Raw genomic sequence first — 23,841 nt, forward strand, 5'->3', positions numbered from 1 at the left:
AAGGGGAAAATACTTCAATTTCAATATCTATGTTTAAATTAGATAGTGAATGACCATGATATTATATTTATTTCAAATTGTGTATTCATAAAGCAAATACAGTGAAATGTTGATAATTTTAACCAAATATTCTAAGATTTTTCTTTTAGCCTTTGATCTATTGCTGTGATTTTTTATATCAATTTTGTCAAAGAAAATGGTATACTGCCTTAAAACTTTACTTCCTCTCTTGTGACAATATGAAATTTATAGTAAGATAATAAAAGTACAAACTCATAAGTAATTCTGCTAGACAGGTGTAGTAGCAGGAGAGAGGGTGGTCTATTCTTTGAGACTTTAAATTGTTAAGGAACTGGAATGCTCTGAAAGAGTTCAAAGACTCTGAATAAACTATGCTGAGCTGGTTTGAGCCAATTGGGGGAAACTCAAAAGAAAAATCTCAAATTTAGGTATAAGATTTAGCAGGTAAACACAAAGACTGTTGTTAGTCTGAATGTAGAGTTTCCCTTAAGTACTTAAAGAGTAATATCATATAGGTATAAACAACTCGACAACAATGAAGAAAGCACTGGATTAAAGGAAATGGTAAATAAAAGAATGGGAATGAATCTAACTCCATGGTGGTTTGTCATTCCCAGCCATATATCATGAATAAAACAACATAATTTGTTGTGTTTTCATTCAACATAAAACAAAAGTTAACAAAGTTAGCAAAGTTAATCAGTAAGTTCAACACACAGATTCCAAACTCCAAGTTAAGTCACTGATATTTAAATATAAACAAAATATTCAGTCATCATGATTTGGACAAAGCCAAAATTATCATCAGTAAGGATCCACATTCCCAAGTAGAAAGGAAACAAGAAAGGAATAAAAATTTAGGGAGAGCCTATGCACTAAGAAAGAAAATCAATAAAATATGTTTGATTGGGCAGATGTCCAATAAATTCACCAAGAAGGCCAACCAAGTGGCCAAAACATATATTCCAAATTCTTCTGCTTGACGCAAAATGCACCGGGAATCCAAAGTTCAAAGACTCCTTCTTGGAGCCTATAAATTCAAAATCAAAAATTAGATGCATCAGCTATATTTTAGAGAAAGTGGTTTTCTTGCCCCATTTACCTCCTTTTCAGCTAGTTTCATTACCTGCAGCCCTCTGAGCTCCTTCCACACCAAGTCTGCCCCTTAGTTATCCTACAGCTCTGATCTCCATAGTTGTGTATCCAATGAGGTTTCCTTACATTGGCATTGTTCTGCAGAAGAGGTCACCTATTGATCATGGCTTTTTTCGATCGATGGAGATTCCATATTTCCATCTGACCTAAGGAGAAACCAGGACTTGGCTCCAAGAATAGATTTGACAAAATTTCACCAGCTATTTTGATGGTTTTTCCTTTTATTAATTCCTTGTATATCCAAACTGGCAGGAATTCTTCATTGATCATTTATTTCTCTCCTTGAGCACAGGACTTGGCCTCAATCTTAGATCCTCTTTCAAACTATGAATTTTTCTATTTATCTTTTTCATTATAGATCTGCATCGAAGTGAACAATAATAACCACACAAAGCACATATAACCAGACTGTCCTGAGATGTCTCCTGTCAGTACCAATGATCCAAACTCTTTAATTTTCAGGACAAGGGCAAAAAAGCAGCCATATTCTTTGTCAAAATATCAAGAGTGGTGTCTAAGCCACTTACATTCTTCTCTTAAGTCGCTTGAGCTGGGTCATTATGAGTTACATCATTCTCTGAATTACTGTCGGTCACGATTTTGATAGAACATTAAATGCTAGCTAAAGCTGAAGCACTCAGTCACTTTGGTACTAGACTCTCAAATCTTCCATATTCTTCAAAGAGGTAACATGGTCAAGCCTTTCACCATAATAACCCTTTCCCTTGTATCAAATTCTGTCTTAGTCACTGTTTTATTGCTGAAAAGGGATACCATGCACAAGGTATCTTACTAAAAATTTAAAAATAAGTTGTTGAAATGTATTTGGGACCCAGAAGTGATTTTCAGATCAAAAAGCATTACAGAGAACAAGGAAATTATATTTTAAACATTTCATGGTTTAAAACCATTTTAAAAGAAAAAAGGTATATTACAAGGAGTTTGGGTAAAACTTGCTCACGCATGTTTGCTTCAGTCTTCTGCTGTTCACTTTTCTCAGGACAACTATCCTTTTTGTGTCTTAGGAGCAATACCTGTTTGTCTCTATCTCCCTTGAACAAACATGCCTGCTTCTAGGGCTTAGCAAATCAACACAGACATGCGTTTTCATACTGGGAGATGAGAGAATATGTTAAAACACTTGCTATGCAAGACTGAAAGCTCATGTCTGGAAAAGAAATAAACAAAGAAACAAACAATCAAACCCACTGAACCAGCAAGAGAGATAAGTCTGTGCCTGTAATTGCGACACTCAAAGGAGATGACAGGCAGAAACTGGAAAATTCCTGTTTGTTTGGGGTATATAGTCTACCTTACTATGCAGAAGTAAATCTAAATGAGGTTCTGATTCAAATGCACTAACAACGAATTAGTGGTTGTCCTCTCAACTCTACATAAGAACCATGTCATGAATGGACACACACACACACACACACTCTCTCTCTCTATATATATATATATATATTATATATATATAATATATATATAATGATTATATATTATATTGTATATTAAATTTTATATTAAATGGCTACAGTTTAATTTGGTAACATGTTTATCTAGTACAATCATATGTAAATAAAAATTTTCCCACCTGAAACAATAATGGTACAAGTTTTCTTTCATTTTTCTAGGAAAAACTACCTTTCTAAAATCAGAGAGTTCTTCTCCAAACTCCCTTCCTGTCTGCGTGTCTAGTGAATGTGTCCTGGTAAATGGCAAATGAAAATAAAAGTCACTGCTGGGTATATTTATACAAACTCTTTTCCCATTTGATGTGCACATTTCAACTCACAGAAAATACGAACGAGCTGTCTTTTAAGGCGGCAGTTGCAAGCCGCATTCAGAGATCGGCTGGTAAACATTTAACTTTAGATTAGCTTTCTCAAACTTTTAAGCACTGAATTTCAAGATTTGCTTCCACACTGAACCTAGGCCTCAGCATCTTTTTTTCAGCTTCCCTTGGCATCTCATTTTCACGCACCATCTGAGATGACTTGGAACACATCAGAAAATAACACCATTGCTTCCACAAAGCAACTATCTGGACAGTGCCTATTTCTGCATCCATTATTTGTGGGATGCTTTTGGGGGGGTGGGGTAGATTTTATTTTAAGTGTCATTACTAAACGATGATCTTATTGGAGTTGGCAGTTTCCGTCTGCAAATGTTGTAGCACCTATTCAGAGAAACCTTATTTTTAATACGTGGCATAAGACACAAAGATAGCACACATTTTTACATTGTTATTTTTATATAATTAATAATTTCTTTCGGAGATAATTTAGACAACTACATGAAATGATGTAGTATTATATTTTTAACAATTTACACCATCCAAAGAGGAGGAAAGGCGCCCTCAGTTCTTATGAAAATGAGACATAAAATTAGCCACATGGCATAAACTGAGCCTAAATTGCATCACCGGAGAACTGGAGAATTCAATTTTATCTATGGAGATCCACTGCTGAAAACAATAGTTTCTAAGTTTCTTAAAATGCCACATTTCCCATCTTTGCAGTTACCATTTATTTTAAGGAAATAAACAGAAGAAAACACACAAATGCATACTTATTCATACATACATTCCACATATCACTTATAAGAAATTCATCAATGCTTTTGAGTCCCCCAATTTCAGTATATGTAACTCAGTAATGTAGAAATTTAAATCACACACGCACGGGTGCACAGTGCACGCGCGCGCGTGCGCGCACACACACACACACACACACACACACACACGTATATGTAAATTTTGAGACTGGGTTTCTCTGAGTACCTCTGGCTGTTGGTGGAACTTGCTCTGTAGACAAGAAGCATGGAACTCATAGATATCCTTATGCCTCTGCCTTCTGTGAACTGGGATTAAAGGCTTGAGTCACTACTACTTGGCACTAAAAACATAATTTTGAGGACCTCAACTGATAGGAAGAAAAGATGATGGTTTAGCGATTGGAAAATGGCTACTCAGTATTGTTTTTAAATCGAGTATAGCAGCACAGAGAAATAACTACATGATTACATTTGTGGAGTAATATATATTTGCTTTGCCACTTTTATTTTCTGTTTCTGTATCTATATAATCGACCAATAAGAGTTAGATTGGCATACTGATACACCTCTCAAATCAGCACTTGGGTGGTTGGCTCAAAACGGTCTCTGTGACTCTGAAGCTAGCCTAGTCTACATAGAAATCTCCAGACCAGACAGGACAACATAGTGAGACTCTGGCTTTTAAAGTAGAAGTTATGTTTTTAATGGGACTGTGAGGGGAATAAGAGGAGACAGGAAGTGGTGGGTGGTCAGATGGGTGGGTGAACACCCTAACAGAAGAAAGGGAGGAAGTATGGGATAGGGGCTTTATGGATGGGAAGCTGGGAAAGGGGATAGCATTTGAAATGTAATTTGAAAATGTCATTGAGTAAAAACACAGGGTTTATCTTATCCTGTGCAATTTTCGACTGAAACTGTATTACATTTTCACTAAGTGAGATTCTTCAATATCCAATAAGTTATTATTTTAATTTTTATATATATTGGTTAGTTAGATACTGGGTAATTTGCTGCTGGTTAAACTCCTATATCTATATCAGGATGCCACTGTCCATCAGCAGAGAATCAGTAACACTATCTTGCCTAAGTAGCCTGGGCAATGACTGTGATGTCTTTCTACATTTTGCTGTGCTAAGACCAGAGAGATACTCAGTGTTTCATATCACTTGGTGGTTTGCAGAGAACTTGGCTTCAGTTTTTAGAATGCATTTAGGGACTCATAACTTTCTGTCTGTAATCAGTATTTAGGAGAGTGATATACTCTTCTCACACATCTGGAAATTGGGAACATATAGCGTACACATTCTTTATGTACACAATGCATTCATTAGACACAAAGTAACCATAAACACTTTTAAAAGACACCACCATGTGACTCATCACAAAAATGGGCTGTGCATTTAACAATGTATTTCTAAGTAAAAATCTTAGCATTTTTAATGTATTGTTTCTGATTATTTAATCTCTGTAAGACTAGATTTTTTAAGTTAGAAGGTTAAAGATGAAAGTTAGAGGAGGGAGCAGCCACTGGATTTAATTTGGAGTTTGATAGGGCTGACGGCACATCAGCTTACATATTCTTAAGTCAGTTTGAAAAGAAAACAGTTTTGACTTTAATCAAATGATATGGAATTTTCTTTTTGTAACTTTACTTGAATCAAACTGTGAAAACCCAATTAAGATTTTCACTCAGTTCTCAAAATATCTGCACGTATCCTTTAAGCCATTGCAAACTGGTTACTGCTCATAAAACCATCCCTCTTGCATTGAGCCTTTGCCTGTCTTATACCTTAACATAAATTTGAAAGGGAAAGTAATACCCACTGCATTGAATATCTTTAATAGTGTGGTTGACAATTGTGATTTGAAATTCATAAGTTCAAAGAACATTTTTCTACAGCTTGATTTTATGCTTCAAATTCCCCATGCTTTATAGCAGTTAAAAAAAATAGGATAAAAAAACCCACTTCATCCCATCATTCTCTGTAATTTCCTTATGCTGAAATTCAATGCATAAAAACTTCTAAAGGATAGTCCAAATTGTAGAGTTTCTCATTTTTTCTTTAAATATTTTCTTCCATTCAAAAATTCACATTACATTACATTCTACACCAAATATACTTCTGAGAAAATTTAGATGTCAATGCAAATTCAAAACAAGATTTCATCTTAATAAAAGTTTGCATGGTGTTATTTTACTGAAATTAAACCAAAATGTTTAATTTGATGTTTAGACATATAACCAGAGATGACATTTTTAATTGCATTTTTCAGTAATAAATTTTAGTGCCAATTCACAGAAAGCTTAGTATAAAAATGATATAATTGAATTTGATTTCAATGCTATCTTCTATGCTAAACTATTAATAAATCCAAAGTCACTGCAACAAAATATTTTCTCATAGAACAACCACCTTTATGTACATTTTATGGCAAATGCAAAAATGATTACAGTTACTATTGAGGTTCAAAATCCTCTATAAATGATGTTCTGATGAAAGAGATTCTTATGTAAACTTGGAGAATTAAAAAAATATATTCTCAAAGAAGCAGTTTAAAGTATCTAAAATAATGTTTGACTCAAAATAACATAATTTATAAGGACATATGTTAAGAGCACTGGCAAACAGCTCAGAAGTTAAGAGTGCTTTCTGAAATATCGTGCCACCCACACTTTAAGTTTCATTAATCAGGAAGGCATAGATATGACATAAAAGGCTATAAAATATTAATTTATCTTATCTGATTAAATGAATTCTCTCTCTCTTTCTCAGTTACACTCTGACCTGGACAAGGGAGAAGGCACTGTTAAATACACGCTCTCTGGAGATGGTGCTGGTACTGTTTTCACTATTGATGAAACTACAGGAGACATTCATGCAATAAGAAGCCTGGATAGAGAAGAAAAACCTTTCTACACTCTTCGTGCTCAGGCAGTGGACATAGAAACCAGGAAGCCACTGGAGCCCGAATCAGAGTTCATCATTAAAGTGCAGGATATTAACGATAATGAGCCAAAGTTTTTGGATGGACCTTATGTTGCTAGTGTTCCAGAAATGTCTCCTGTGGGTGAGTAGACAAATCAAGTTTATATTAGATGCTATTAACCACCTTCAATATTTTCCTGGTACATGCTGATGTCGATATCTTATTTATAAGATATCAATATTGTTCATTTATAAAACATTAATTTGCTCTAGAAACTGTCCCCTATACCAATATTCTATGAATAAAGCAGCAGTCAGTAATCTATGAATACAGACATATGAATATGTAACTTTTTAAATTATTTCCTAATTTATTGATTTATTTGAACTCTCTCTCTCTCTCTCTCTCTCTCTCTCTCTGTGTGTGTGTGTGTGTGTGTGTGTGTGTGTGTGTGTATTTCAATCAATGATACAGATAACTACCAAATATCAAACTAAAACATTACATTAGTATCAGCAATGGGCCAAAGAGAAGGTATTTGCATTTTTCTGTTTTCTTTTCTTTTTCATTAATTAATTAATTAATTTATTTATTTATTCTATATCCCAATCACAGACTTCCTTCCTCTCCTCCCTGTCTTGCCTCCTCTTTCCCATTCCACCCTCCTTTCACATCAGAAAATTGGAGACTTCACATGAATAACAATCAATTTTGGCATATCAGGTTGCAGTAGGACTAGGTACAAGTTCTCCTATTCAGATGAAAAGGACATCATACTTAGGGAAAAGGGATCCAGAAGCAGGCAGCAGAGTCAGTGACAGCCCCTGATTCTACCCTGTATGAGAACACACATGATGTCCAAGCTGCATATCTGTTACATATATATAGGGGGCAGAGGTCCATTTCATGCATGTTCTTTGGTTAGTATTTCAGACTCCACAAGCACTGTATTCACCCAGCCACATTGGTTGATTCAGTACATTTTCTTTTTTTGTCCTTGACTTCTCTGACTCCCTCAAACCTTTCTCTCCCTCTTTCATAAGAATCCCAAGTTCTGCCTAATCTTTGCATCAGTTTTCATCACTTGCTGGGTGAGGCTTCTCACATGATAGCTATTCTAGCCTCCAGTCTGCAAGTATAGGAGAATATTATTAACAGTGTCAGGATTAGTGTTCTTCTTGGGATTTAAACCCTTTCTTTTAAACCCTCCTTCATGGGTTTAAATTGGGTCAGTCATTGGTGACCTTTTTCTCAGTTTCTGCTCCAACTTTATCCCTGAACATCTTGTAGCTGCAGCAAACTCCCAACTACAATGGAAACTGCTCTCCATTGATAATTTCTTTATCCATTCTTCAGTTGAGAGAAATTTGGTTGTTTCCATTTTCTAGTTATTACAAATAAAACCGCTATGAACATAGTTGATCAAGTGTCCTTATGGTAGGGTAGAACATCTTTTTGAGTTTTTGTTCTTAGCCGATGTGAAAAGTCTAAGATGGAATTTCTGAGTCTTGATTTACATTTCCCTTATAATTAAGGATGTTAAACATTTCTTTAAATGAGTCCCAGCTATTACAGATTCCTCTGTCTAGAATCCATGCCCTATTGTAAATTGAATTATTTGGTTTGTTGATGTCTAATTTCTTGAGTTCTTTAGATATTTTGGATATCAGTCTTCTGTTAGCTATAGGGTTGGTGACAAACTTTTCCCACTGCATATGCAAATTTTTGTCCTATTGATAATCTCTTATGCATTACAGAAGCTTTTAAGATTCATGAGGTTCCATTTATTAATTATTGATCTTTGTGCCTGAGTTGTAGGTATTCAGTTCAGGAACTTGTATCCTGTGCCAATACATTAAAGGCTATTCCCCAGATTCTCTTCCATTAGATTTACTGTTATCTTAACTATCAAATACCTCAAAATAAAACTGGAACATCTTTGATCCACCTTGGACTTTAGTTTTGTACAGGACAATAAAGATAGATCTTTTTTCATTCTTCTACATGAAGATAGCCAGTTAGACTAGCACCATTTACTGAAGATACATTCCTTTTTCTTTTGTATATTTTTGGCTTCCTTTTAAAAAATCAAGTGTCCATAGGTGTGTGGCTTTACTATTGCATCTTCAGTTCAATTCCATTGATCATCCTGTCTGGATTTTTCCCAATACCATGTGGTTTGTATTAGAGTTACTCTGCAGTACACAGCATGAAATCAGAGATGGTTATACTTCCAGCAGTTCTTGTATTGTACAGAAACATTTTAGCTGTCCTGGATATTTTGTTTTTAAATATGAAGTTCAGAATTGCTTATTTAAAGTCTGTAAAGGGTTGTGCTGGAAGTTTGTTGGGCAAGAAATTGAATCTGTAGATAGTTTTTGGTAAAATAGACATTTTTACTATGTTAATCCTATTAATCCAAGAGTATTGGAGATCTTTTCATCTGTTATCTTCCTGAATATCCTTCTTCAAAGACTTGAAGTACCTGCTGTACAGGTCATTCACTTGCTTGGTCAGAGTTGTGCCAAGTTGTTTCAAATTATTTGCAGCATGTATAAATGGTGTTATTTCCCTAATTTCTTTCTCCGTGCATTTATCACTTGTATAAAGAAGAACTACTGATTTTCTTTTGAGATAATTTTGTATCCAGCCATTTTGCTCAAAGAGTTTATCAGCTGTAGGTTTATCTGGGAAGATTTTTGAGACACACATATATAGTATCATATTTGCAAATAGCAATACTTTGTCATTTCCAATTTGCATCCCTTTGATATCTTTTAGTTGTCTGACTGCTGTAGCTAAAATTTCAAGTACTGAATTGAATAGACAGGGAAGGAGTGGGCAGCCATGTCTTGCCCGTAATTTTAGTGAAATAGCTTTAAGTTTCTCTTGATTTAATTTGATGTTGGCTAACAGCCTGCTATATATATATAGCCTTTATTGAGTTTAGATATATGTCTGTATCCCTGAACTCTGCAAGATTTTTATCATAAAGTGGTTTTGGATTTTGCCAAAGGATTTTTAAGCATCTAATGGGATTATCATGTATTCTGTTTTGTTTTGATTTAGTTTTTGTTTTGTTTTGCTTTGATTTTGGGTTTTTTTATATGGTAGATTATATTGATGTATTTTTTATGATGAATCCTCTCTACATTTCTTGGATGAAACCTACTTTATCATCATGGACAGTGTTTTATTTATTATAAATTATTGGGTTAGGTTTGAAAGTATGTTATTTTGCATCAATTTTAATAAAGAAAATTTGTCTGAAATTCTCTTTTCTTTGTTCAGTCTTCTTGTGGTTTTGGTATCAGGATGACTGTGACCTCATAGAATGAGTTTGGCAATGTTCCTTCTGTTTTTATTTTGTTTGAGAATAGTTTGAGAAGTTTTGGCATTAACACTTATTTGAAAGTTTATCCCTGAGCTTATTTGGTTGGGAGATTTTTACTTTTAAAAATCTTATTTTAGGGGGTTATATATCTTCATAAAATGTTTACCTGATCAGAAATCAAGAACATTATCCATTTCATTTAGATTTTCCAATTTTGTACGCTACAGGTTTTTGAATTAAGACCTAATGATTCTTAGAATTTGCACAATGTATGTTATGTGCCTCCATTCATTTCTGATTATGTTAACTTGGATATTCCACATCTGCCTTTCAGTTACTCAGTTACAGGTTTGTCTATCTTGTTGATTTTCTCACAGTATCAGCTCTTGGTTCCTTTGATTTTTTTTATTGTTCTCTGTGTTTCTATTTAATTGATTTCAGCCCAGTGTTTGTATATTTCCTGCCATCTACTCCTCTTGGGTGATTTTGTTTGTTTGTTTGTTTCTTTTTTTTCCTAGTGCTTTCAGGTAGGTGGTAAAGTCATGAGTATGAGATATCACTAATTTCTTTATGAAGGACCTTAATGCTATGAAATTTCATCCTAATACTACTTTCATTGTATCCTATAACTTTGGATATGTTGTGCATTCATTTTGATGAAATTTAGGAAGTTTTTTAATTTATTTATTTGTTTATTTTTTCCCTGATTGAATGGTCCTTGACAAGAAAGTTGTTTAGTTTCTATGAATCTGCAGGTTTTCTGTTGGTTTTGTTGTTATTGAAGTGCAGCTTTAAGACATGGTAGTCTGATGAGATACAAGGAGTTGTTTCAATTGTATTTTATCTGTTGAGAGTTGCTCTGTGACTGAGTGTGTAGTACATTTTGAAGGAGGTTCCATGAGGTACTGAGAAAGAAGGTATATTCTTTCAGGTTTGTGTGAAATATTCTGTAGATATCTCTTTGATACACTTGATTCACAATCTATGTTAGTTTTATTATTTCTCTTCAGATTTTGTCTGGAAGATATGTCGATTGGTAAGTGAGAGATATTATGGTCCTCCACCATTAATGTGCAGGGTTTGATATGTAATTTAAGTTTTAGTAAGCTTTCATTTTGAATGTGGATGTCCTTGTGTGTGCATATGTCCCTTCTTGAGTTTAGAAAACCTCCTTGGGGTGGAGTATCTTATGTAGGGTGGATTCATAGAGAGATATTGCTTAAATTTGATTTTATTATAGTATATTTGGTTATCTCCTAAATGATGATGGAAAGGTTTTCTGGGTATAGTAGACTTGGGAGGCACCTGTGGTTATTTAGATACTGTAAGACATCTGCCCATGCCTTTCTGGCACTTAGAATCTTTTTTGAGATTTAGAATATAAGTCTGATAGTTTCACCCCTTTATGTTATTTGGTCTTTTCCCCTTGCAGCTTGTAACATTTTTCATTAATATTCTTATATTTACTGTTTTGATTATTATGTGATGGGAGGGTTTATTCCATTTAGAATAATTTATTAATTATTTGAGGATATCATATGATATATAATCATATTTATCTTTACTTCCTTCCCTTAACTACTCTCAAGTCCATCCTACTTCTTTACTTCCACAATTTTCTATCATATGAAAAATTGTATACTTCATCCACTGCAGTTTTCATACAGTAAAATTTTGTAAAGAGAATGTGAGGGAAACAGTCACACTACTAGATTGTGTCAATTCAACACAGGCTTGGGTCCCAAAGGAAGAAGAAAACTCTTTGAGGGACCAGCTTAGTGTGGGTGGTAGCAGCCCTGAGAAGGTGGTCCTCAGAAATGTAATTAAGGTAGCTGGAGATGACTGTGAGCTTGGGGATGAATATAACCAGTACTTCTCCATAATCTCTGCTCCATTCCTGCCTTCAGGCTCCTGCCTTGAGTTCTTGTTCTATGTGACATACTATAACTTGTAAGCCAAAATAAACCCTTACCCCAAAACTTCTTTTTTGGTCACGGCTTGTAGCGCAGCAGTAGAAACCTAACTAAAACAGATATTGATACCATGATAATAGATATTGCTATTATATATCCATCTGGGTTGATTTTGGGAACACTGTGGAAGTGTCTAAAACCTTGGGCTATAAAAGTTATTTAGTATTCAGAGCTTAATAAATTTTCGGGGCTTGGGAGACAAGAATCTTGAGAACAATTCAGATGATGTAGGTCTGGCTTGAGAAGAGTTTTAAGTTTGAGAGTCCCTTTAAGGTCTCTAGCAGGGTGATTCATGTGATATATTTGAATTATGAATCTGTGCTATCTTGTCTGATAGGGGTGAAGAATCAGCTGTGATTAACAAGAGACCAGAACCACCCAATAAATGTGTTTGTTTTTCCCTAAGGCATATTTTTTACTGATCATATGGGGCTGAAAAATCAACTGTGACTAAGCATAGGATAGAATCAGTGATTGCAATCTTTTGGGAAGTGTATCCTCCATGACAGCACACCAAAACTGTGGTTCAAAGGAAACAAAACCTGCATGCCAGGATGATGGGCAGATTTGGCAATTTTTAAGAGTTTCACAGAGTTATTAACAAGACATTTGCAGGACTGACAGGGTCACAGAAAGATGCTGTGGCCTGCTATTATGGGAGGGTAGGAGAGACCATTAGACAGTGTGCAAGCTTGGTTACAAGGGAAGGTTTATAATAGGAAAAAACTGAGGCTTGGTACTATATGGTAGAGTTCATGACATAGGGACCACGAGAGATCATAGCAAAGGCATAACCCAGATCAGTGTTGATTCCAGTAAACCAGAGATTCCAGAAGGGTAGGTCTACCAAGGATAACGGTAGTTGTCAAGTGGAGCCAACCTGAGTCCATGACACAAGCTTCATGTGCTGTGAATGGGAGAGCCAATCAACAGTTTTGCAAGCCCTTTGGAGACCAGTAGATCATGATTGAATACTAGACATTGAATACTGATTTGTTTATACTGTTGGAATTTGGTTTAGATTTGATCTGTCTGTAATTGTGGCCTGCTTCATCCCTCATGAAGTAAGTATGTAAATTGTTTTAACTTTACAGGAGCCTACAACTGAGAGATTTTGAAATTTTAAAGAGCTGGTAGATTTCTAAAGAGAACCCAAGCTTTTTAAAATATTGAAAAATTTAAGACTTGGGGATAGGCAATATATATATTCACAGAATATATATATATATATATATATATATATATATAATCTCCAAGTATGAGTTTTCTTTATTGTTTCTACTTCCATCTTTAGGTCTTGAAAAAATGCTATTCATTTCCTATACCTGTGTCATTATATTTTCCTTTATTCCTTCAAGAAAATTAATAATTTCCTCTTCAAAGGCCTCTGTCATCTTCAAAAGTTTAGAATGAAGGTCTATTTATTGTTCTTTAGCTAGGACAGGATATCCAGGGCTTGATGTAGTTACAAAGCCCTGCCGCTTGTTGATTGTGTTCTTATGTTGGCATTTATCTATCTGGTTTTCCCTAGTAAAGACAGGCCTTGTGGAGTACAGGCTCATATTTGGGCCAGAAAATAGAGCACAGAGGACTGGGTGCAGTTTATAAGTTTACAACTGTTGGGTGTGCTTTAGGGAGAATTTGTAGGCAATGGATTAAGGAGGAGTGGTATTATTTTGTTGTCTTGGAGCCAGCAGGCAGATGGAGTGTAGGGGATAGGGCAACAAGGCAGGTCCTAGTTCACTGGTGTTAGGAGTTTCCTAGGGTGATGTGGCAGGCAAGGAACCTGGGACATAGTCGTACTTGGTTTTCCAGATGCTGGCAGGCCATGATCGAGAAAATCGATGTCAAGGGATAGGGCACAGCTCATTGCTGCTAGGAGTGTCCCAGGGGATCTGCAGTCAAGGGATTGGGGGTGGGGATGGGGCTCCTCTAGGTGTCCCTGGTGCTCATGGTTCTCTGGCTATGCATGATGAGCTGTGGTTCTAAAGATGAAGCTCAGGGGACAGGGCTCAGCTCACCTAGGGAAGGGAGAGATAACCTGGTCTCTGATTTTGCCGTATTGGAGGAACACATGATTAATTATAGTATGAGAAAGTGAACTTACTGTATGATGATAGATTCTTCAAAGTGTGTCTTTAGGTACAACCTTTAATGGAAACCTTCATTATTATTCCTGTTGGTCTCTTTGTCTGTCTATCTATATTCTACAAACCTACCATTTATTATATAAATACAGATGACTAGAGAGTATAGATAGATATAACAATGAAATGTTTATTAAAATTCCAAAAGCATGGGAAATTTTGTATTTTATATCTTCTTTGAATATGCAAGCATAATATTTCTATTTTTACATAAGTAAAAGGAGGTATCCAAATATGAATTAAGTGTGTAAATAAGGTATGGACAATGAGTTGCATATGTGCCGTTTCAAAATCTTACTTATACTTCTACTAAAGAAGTTGAATTGTGACAACTATTACATGTGTCTTTCACAGCAAACAGACTTAACATACAACTGGAATTCTGATCATAGAACTTTGTTGTTTCTATGAAATGCTTCAACTCAGCTCTCAGCTCCTATCACCATGTGAGAAAAGCTCATCATTTTAATATTCTAAGGGCAGATCTTTGTCACTACTAGTTTTGCACAATGTGATTCCTTTTATTTCACTTCATTTCATTCTATTTTCTTGGGATGTTTAAATCTCTGACCAAGAACCAATTGCATGTTGCATAGCTGATTAACAATAGAGCCTTTGCTCTCCCATATCAGTTTGTCCATAGTAGATACAGACATTTAGGTATTCTTTGAGCAAAATCATTTTTACCAATGACTGTCAGTAGAGAACAATAAATAAAAGGTAAAAGACACTAAACTGAATTATACATATAATAAATAGCAATGTATGGGACATATAACATACAATAATGATGCTATTTATAAGGAAATAGGTATTAAGAATGGTTATAAGGAAAGACATTATTTTATATAATGTGTACAATAATAAAAAGAAAATTATAAAACATCACAAATACTTAAGAAACTAGTATATTTATAACATAAACATAAGGTGAGTAAATACTGTAGCACTGAAACAAAGTTTATTATGCAAATGTGAATTTAATCCTAATGGGCTTTATATATGAAAGAATGCTCAAGTAAACCTACAATGAAAAGTATAGGAAGGGACTATTCCAAGGACGATACTTATGTAGGTTCAGAAAATGTTGAAAAGTTAAGTAGAAATTTCAAGGAAAATTAATATTTCAGACATAATATAATATAATGCACTTAACAACCTGAGATTCAAAATTGTCCTCTTGACTCTATGAATGGTTAGAGAGGAAGGTTGTTCTGGTAATAACTTCTGCTACCTCCAATCTGCCATGGTAACATGTTCAAAGACAAACTGCTTCTACTTTGACCTAAGGAAATTGCCTCTTGATCCAGAGAGTCCCCAGATCCTTGGAGACAAATTTAGACTTTATGAATGTGCTCTTAATTCTTTAAGACCATGAACAGCACAATGAATTACGATAATGTGCCCTCCTTAATATCTGATGATTATGCATCTGGGGACCATGCATTTTCAGTTACTTTCTTCAAGACCGCAGACAGTTTGGCGATTTTAAACCTGTATTCAAGCCTGTATCCTCTTCCTCTCCCTTAGCTTAGACATATTCAAAAACGTACTGATTGGTTTTAGTGGCTTTTGAATATGAATCAAGATTTAAGGACTGTGTTTTACTGTTACTTAAGCTATTGTTAGGTACCAGGTGACCTCACTTGAGAGTATTGTCCCTCTTAATATTTAACTGTCACAAAACCCACTTCCTGATTCATGAAATTCTAGTAACTACGGTGAATGAGGAGATAGAAATATGTTTACAACAAAGTTAATCACAATTGCTAATTTTGATTTTTTTTTCTAGTGAATTATCTCCCTTTTCAGAAATTGACATTCAGCATACAATATTATAGGACTGTCCCAAACATTTAGAAAGTGCATTATGATATTTTCTTATCTCCATTACATTTTATTTATATATAACACATAGTTCAATGATGGGGCTTCTCGCTTAGAATATACTAGAGTAGTATATTTCTTTTGTTCATCCTAAACAAATGATATTAACTTTAAATTATATTAAATTTAAATAAATAAGCCATGGAAAATTAAACTACTTCATAACAAAGGTAAATGCCAAATAGATTTCTATTTTTATTCCCCTTATGTTTGATTTCTATGGCATTTTATAAGAAACAGTGAAATTTGGGATTGTTTTTTCATCTTTTTATAACTTATTCATTAAGAATTCTACATAGTATATTCTATAATATTCTTTCCTATACCCCAATTCCTTTCATATCCTCCATATTCATTTCTAATCCACTTCATGTTTTTTCTCTTAAAAAAACAAGTCACTAAAAAACAGAGATTCAGTTCATGTTGAACAACCATTTTTGAGCATATGTCCTATCCTTAACTGGGGTTGACTTAGTGTTACTCCATTAACAGATGTCCATTTCCCCCTTAGAACAGCAATCTTTTGAATATAACTTCTTGGCTATTGATGGGAGTTTGTGCTCACCCTTTTCTCTGCTCTGATTTTTTCCCCTTGGGCTTGTGCCACCCTTGTGAAAGCTGTTTGAGTCTCTGTAAATTCATTCATATGTGCATCAATCTTGATGTGCCTAGAAAGGCCATTTCTATAATCCCACACCTCCAGGCTTTAAAATTACTAATCCCTTATTCCACATAGATCCCTAATCATTGAGAAAGATGTAATAAAAGTATCCAATTCAGGACTGACCACTCCAAGGTAGTTTGCTTTCTGCATATTGTATAGTTATGGATCTTTGTGCTAATTACTTTCTATTGATAGAGGAAGCTCTGGTGTTTGTTCAACAACACATTGATCTATAGCATCATTGTTATGGAAGTTCTATAAAGAGAAAGACCTAGAAATAATACGAACCATCACAAGTGGCACAGTAGTGACAGATAGATAATCTTTGACTGTTATCTATGTTAAATTAGGAAACTCTTCTCAGAAGCCCAGGGAAACAATGCATTATGTGTTTTGTCGTTGTTTGTTTGTTTTCATAACTATTGAGGCGTTTTTCTTATATAACCAAAAATACAAATTTTAAACACAGGAATTTAGATTCTAAGGCTCAGAATCCATCTAAGCTTTATCAGTGGTATCAATACAATTTTTATTATTGTTCTAAATCACACGTTGGACTTAAAAATTTAAATATATATATATATAAATATATATATATATATGAAACGTGTGTTTCATGGGCTATTGTCCTCCTTCAATTAAGATTTTTTTTAATTTCTTGATGGTAAAACTTGTTAAAATTTTCCTTAAGATTTTTAGGATATTTTGGATTTGTATGGTTTTATGGTTCTCTCTCTCTCCCTCTCTCTCTCTCTCCCTCCCTCCCTCTCTTTCTCCGTCTGTCTGTGTGTGACGAGAGAGTATGTGTGTATTCCAGGTGTAAAATAAGACTCATTTAGAACTTATAGGAAATCCTGTGGTGTCAGTCATTGCCTTCTACCTTGTTTGACACAAGACCAAATTTTACTACTGTGCAGATGTGGCTATCTGATCTATGGACTTCCTGGAATCTTTCTGCTGTTGTATCCCATGACTTTATTTGAAAAGCTAGGATTTTAGAAACAGTATACTGATTGATTTTACCCAGGTTCTGGAATTTGAACTCTGATCATTTTAATTCTGTGATAAGCAGTTCTATACATTGAGCAGTCTCCCTAAGGACATGTGCGAAATGTGTTTGGCAGAGGCCATGCAGGCACACACTGAGCAGCAGTGGATAAGTGAGTTTCCCAAAGATAGCACATGCTCACAATTTTGCTCAGCTGAAATGATGTGTCCTGGAGAGGCATGCCCTGAGATTGCTTCTTGCTCCTATTGTACCTTCTCATGTTTGTCACTGCTATATTTCTCATATATCAGGGATGGTGCAATTAGGTATGGGGAGACTCTCACTGCCTATAGCCTGGTGTGATTACCTTCTGGGTGATAGACTTTCTCTGGCAATTTTCCTCCACATCAACATGATGATCTTTCATAATATAATATTGTTTAGATGAATTAATGATTTTATTGAAAACATGAATTTGATTTAAAGAGTTTTAGGAAGGTAGGATAGTTGATTGAAAGTTTAAGGAGATAGTTTATGCTGCTTTACCAGAAACATAAACAAGTTAGAATTAGAAGCAAAGTCTTCCCCTTCCCTTGTAGAAAAGTGGGGGCTGCAGAAGTTAGAGAAGGAGAGGATTGCCTTATCTGGCATTAGTGGGAGGGAGCACCTTTGTCCTGTGGAGGCTGAATGACCAAGTGTGGGAGAATGCCAGAATACTGAGGTGGGGTGGGTATAAACCCTCAAAGAAGCAGGGGTATGGGGAAGGGGATAGGAGTTTATGGAGGGGAACTGGAAAGGGAAATAACATTAGGAATGTAAATAAATAGAATAACCAGTAAAAAAAGAAAAGAAAAGGAGTACAGTAAGCTTTCATGGGTTACAAGCATATAACTGTACTTGGAAGCGAGTAAAGAGTAAATAATTCTAATATGACTGTAAGAATATAGAATAGATTATTAGCAAATTTCACTGAACAAGCCCTCAAGCACAAAACTTAAAATAGATGATGATCTCTTTCTTGATAAATACAAATTGTCTTTACCTAAGCATAGGAAAAAACTTGTTTATATAGACTGTGTCACTTAAACTTTGCTCTTCAATGACAAAAGAGTCATCGCTTTGGGGTTAACACAAACTTGTGGAAAGAAATATATATGGGAAGTGTTTAATGAGGTATTAGTTTCAAAATAAGAATGCATAACTGATAATCTTGCAATTTCCTCTTGTATAATGATTTGAATCTGTTTTTAAAGAGTATGTTTTGGTGGTGATTATGTTTAGAGAATATTTAGGCCATGGCTATCAAATATTTTTTTTAACATAGAGAGCTTTGTATTAAATGGCATAAAAAGTCTAAGGGAAAAAGTAAAGTTGGAGTTTGCTCATCCACCATGTATGTATATATATCAGATATTTATATATGATTAAGTTTGTTAGAGCCTGATCATAGGAGCTTTGCTCTATCCATGCACAAAATGCATCCCCAATGAAATTCAAGGTATCCAGAGATTTTGTCATTGGTAACAAGAAGTGCTGGCCCAGTGAATGGAGCTTTATTTCGCAGAGAAAAGTCTGCTGAATAATCAATGGTGGACTACATATCAGTTTGCCTTTGTTTACCCTGAGGTGTTGAAGCCATTGAGAGGTGTGCTCTGATCCAAAGGTTTATGGTGATAATATATTCATTAAAACTGCCAGTACTCAGTTGTTGCTGCATCAAACTAAGACTTTTCATCAGCACTGCATAACTCTAATTGTTATAATAAAGCCAGCCATCATTCAGGGAATGGGATATGTCAGCTTAGAATCACAGTAAGACCCTTTCCAGTGATGTTCCCCACAGTCTATGTACTGTGTGTATATATTTAGCTTCTTCTAAGACACTCAGTATCCCATTCTTGTATAGCATGAGTTCTAAGACAGGAAACTCAAGTTCATATGTCAACAGGTGACCTAAGTTTAGTTGTGGGGACCTGAGACACAAAAAAGTCCACTATATTAACCCAAGTTCATCCAAGACACAATGGGGAGAAAGATATAAAATATGTTGTGTTGTTATATCTGCTGAAAAAACTAGAACATAGCACAACACGGAGGACCAGGTCAGTACGAAACAGTTTTTTGACTGAGCTGAATAGGTTGATATGGGGAATAAATATCATTGTTCATTCCATATTTTAGGCTCTCTTTTCCTCTGTTTGCATTATAACTTCTGTTATACAGTATAATATGTTGGAGTGCAATGCTGGTGTTTAAAATGTTTAGAGTCAGATGTCCTTCATCCTTTAAGGAATCCCTCTACCATTCCCCAGAAGTGTATACCTGTAAAGATTCCACAGCTTGGTTGTGTTTTGATCCTCCCACTTGCAACTAAGGAACAATAACACTTTATTCTCAAGATTATTAGAAATAGGAAATAAAAATATGTGTACTACTTAGACCATACCTGTAATTTTAAGTGAAGAATGGTACTACTAATATTTTTTTTGCTCATTCTCTGGAGACTTCTAGAGAAGGTGTTGATTTCAGAAGTCCTGGCTCTCTCTCTCTCTCTCTCTCTCTCTCTCTCTCTCTATCTCTCTCTCTCTCTCTGTCTCTCTCTCTCTCTCTCTCTCTCTCTCTCTCTCTCTCTCTCTCTCTCTCTCTCTCTCTCTCTCTCTCTCTCTCTCAAGGTTTATTTTTTTCAGCCAGCTTGCTTTCCATGCCCCCAACACAGAGAACTCAATGTTTTTCTTCACCCTTTCTGTAAACTAAGCCATGTTTATTTTAAAACATAATAGACTTTTTACTTCAATTTACATTTCCTTTGGTGTAGAAGACTCTTGTACCCTAATGTGTGGAGACAAGCTGTTGATTTGTAAAAAACACCAATTATCAGATTATACTCACACTTCACAATCTGTCGAGTGGCCTTAACACATTTGCTGAAATTGAACTGGGCCTGATGATCTCCCCTGTGTCAGCTGTAAAATGCCTTCAGCATACTGTATGGCCGGGCTATTTCCAGGGCCAGAGGATGTTATGACTCTGTGTTAAAGGAACATTTTATTCCTATGTCTGAAATCTGCTTCCTTATTAGTGGCGCAATTGAAAAGGTAAGGCTATTGACAGTTTTTGTGGAGCCTTGAGAGAAATGTCTGGGTTGTTTTACTGGCAGCACAATGTGTCCCTAAACATACAGCGTGCCACCGCGGTAGTCATTCTCACAGTCACTGATCAGCAATAAATGTTAAAAATTAACAAGAAGTTTCTTTTTTCCTAAACTGCCAAATGACTCTAAGCATTAAATATATTTTAGCAGGAGTTGCTGCTTGGCCACAGCGTGGTAAAAACATTAAATGTATTTTCAAAGTGTTACTCCTTCCCCAGCCCTCCGAGTGGCTGTAAACATTAAATATGTTTTATAAAAAGTGCTTTGCCAGCTACTGGCAGGATAGCTATGAACATCATTTTTCTTTAAAGTTGCCTTCCAGCTGTGGGGCTGTTTTCTCTTATTTGCTGTATTCTATTTATGCTTTGTATACAAAAGCAGACAGGAGGCTACCTAGGCCCAATTGTCTACTGCTTCAGAGTAAGTGATCACTGGAGAGGGCTGTGTCTACATAAAGCCCTAATGGCCGTAGGAGATGACTGAGGTTCAATTTCTTTGACTAGATCATCCACATAGAAGTCAGCTTTAGTTTCTAAAGCCATTTATGTTTGTTTTTCATTGTGAAATGTGTCTAAGAATAGAGATAGGCATGTGGTAACATCAAGAAAACAGAAACTGATGAATTACTCTAATCCATCAAGCTGAACTTACCTCATGGAGCAAACAGCCTCAAAGGCAAATGGTAAACTATTAACTAAATGAGGTCCTTAAACCAAATATGACAAGAACCTGAAATCCTTTCTCTGGAAATTATTTGGGGTAAAGACATGAAATGTAACGGCATTGAAGATGATATCACCATGTAAAGCCTTATTACTATTAATACTAGAAATATCTTCCTCTCAAAAGACTCACAAAAATTACCATGTGATGTTGAGATCATGTTTAAAATGACTCATCTTCCAATCCACATCTTAGGAAATCAAAATCAAGCCGAGCCAGTGGCCACTTACAGTCACTGATTTTGATATGATCTAATATTTTCCAGACAACTAGATTCAATCTTAATCAGGTTACTCGAATAGAGTAGTCTCAGTGTTTGAACAACAAAGGAGGAAAAATATGATAATATGTGTCATTATAAGCATGAAACCCAGTGAGTTGCATATAACCTTCCACCAGATCTCATTAGAACACAGTTTCAGGCATCTATTCATTATCTATGACTATGTTCACTCTGTACCAGAAAAATCAACAACAGAAACTATCTGACTGAGGAAAACTGAAATATTTATTATCTATCCCTTCATAAAAATAGTTTAACAATCATATATCCCGTTATGTGACACAGAGGAGCAGGAATCCTAAGATATAATACTACCGTTTGATCATTACTGTGCAATGAGTATTTCCATAGAGAAACGAAGAGGAAGAAGATGAAGAGGACAGAGGTGGAAGAAGGAAAGGAAGTAGGAAAGATAGAAAATAAAATAAAAAATTAAAAGCAGATGTTGTATTAATTCACAGTAAAAAAAAAATAAAGTTTGCATTTTGTCCCTGATGGAAATGTTGACTGAGTTTTTTTTTTTTTTTTTTTTGTTTTTTTTTTTTCGGAGCTGAGGTCGAACCCAGGGACCTTAAACGCTAGAGCAGGCAATGCTCTACCACTGAGCTAAATCCCCAACCCCTTCTAAGATATTGTTATAACAACTCATTCTCTACTTGTACTTAATAAAGCTTTTAACTTTTGTTCTGTTTCTAGTTGTCTGGCAAAAAATAATTCTTCAGACTCTTATGTAAATTTGTGTAGGAGTAAATAACATTATGTCTATGTGCAGTTTTTTTTTGTTTGTGTGTGTGTGTGTGTGTGTGTGTGTGTGTGTGTGTGTGTGTGTGTGTGTGTTGGGGGATTCATGAATGGATCCTACATGAATAAGCCAGGTGACAATCATACTGTAGTTTAGCAATCAGGTATATCGGCTAATAGTGACTCATTGACAATCAGGAACCTCTACAGTCAGTATTCAAGGTACCAGCAGGAGGGAGTGGCAACAGAGGGAACATGTCTGTTATCTCTAGTTGCCTAAGAGGCTACACTCCTGCCTCAGTCCCTCTGCTCATGCCCAATGGTCCCAGTAAAAATCAAGTTCTCCCTGACCCCACTTTCTCCTGCTTCCTCCCTTTTCCAGAGGCTGCCTATACATCACCCCTTTCCCCAGCTTGTAACCTCCCACCTGAGACCCGCCCATTGGTGTGTTTTACTCGAGACCTGCCGCCTAGCCTTATCAGTAGTTACTCAGGTATCATTCACTTTTTATTTTGTTTTGCTATAAGTCAGTGTCTCTACCAAAAATGTAAGCCACCAGTAAGCCGAGCTTTATGGCCAGTGAGTCCCAGCAATCGATCTGCCTGTCTTTGCCTCCTCAGGACTAGCATTACACGTTGTACTATCGAGCTGAACATTTTTAATGTGGATTCTAGGTATGAAACAGTGGTCTTCCTACTGTAAAGCCAGACACTTTCCCAAATGAGCTCTGGACACATAATTTTATCTTCTATATCCAAACTGAAACATTAGTACTATTAAGGTCAAAATGAATAATTTTAATATTGTAGGGAACTTTTCTTCTAAATCTCTTTTATTTGTACTCACATTTTGGTTTCCTCATTGATATGTAATCAAGTTGAGTAATAGTAAAACAATTAAAATATAAGTCTTATAATGTTAACATTTTCTACTCTGTGTCATAGAAAATACCTTCAAAATGTAAGATTAGGATATATACACAAAAGTGACACCATTTGTCTTTCAGAGAAGGGGAAATTGAAAACAATCACAAGCTAATATTTTAGAAATAATTTCAAAATCTGAAACACTGTTTATGTGAAAGGCACTAAAATGACAACAAACTTTGATTGAACTGTAAACTATGTTAATCTCACATCTAAGGAAAACAGTGTAATAGGATAATTTTTAAAATATGTTGCAGGAACACCATTCAGAGCCTGCCCCACATGTGGCCCATACATATACAGCCACCCAATTAGACAAGAAGGATGGAAACAAAAAGTGCAGACCGACAGGAGCCGGATGTAA

General features: G+C 35.4%; 1 protein-coding gene across 2 annotated transcripts in view; it reads left to right on the forward strand.

Annotated features, from left to right (window-relative positions):
• Positions 1-6,910, forward strand: part of LOC116901574 (cadherin-12-like) — a 234,553-nt gene extending 227,643 nt beyond the window's left edge. For both annotated transcript variants that reach the window (XM_032903571.1, XM_032903570.1), the window contains exon 4: positions 6,507-6,910. In XM_032903571.1, coding sequence (XP_032759462.1) covers positions 6,507-6,809 — 303 coding nt within the window. In that variant the 3' untranslated portion in view covers positions 6,810-6,910. The remainder of the gene's footprint in view (positions 1-6,506) is intronic.
• Positions 6,911-23,841: the final 16,931 nt, after the last annotated feature.

This window comes from Rattus rattus, chromosome 5, assembly GCF_011064425.1.
Source record: "Rattus rattus isolate New Zealand chromosome 5, Rrattus_CSIRO_v1, whole genome shotgun sequence".
NCBI classification, from domain to species: domain Eukaryota; kingdom Metazoa; phylum Chordata; class Mammalia; order Rodentia; family Muridae; genus Rattus; species Rattus rattus.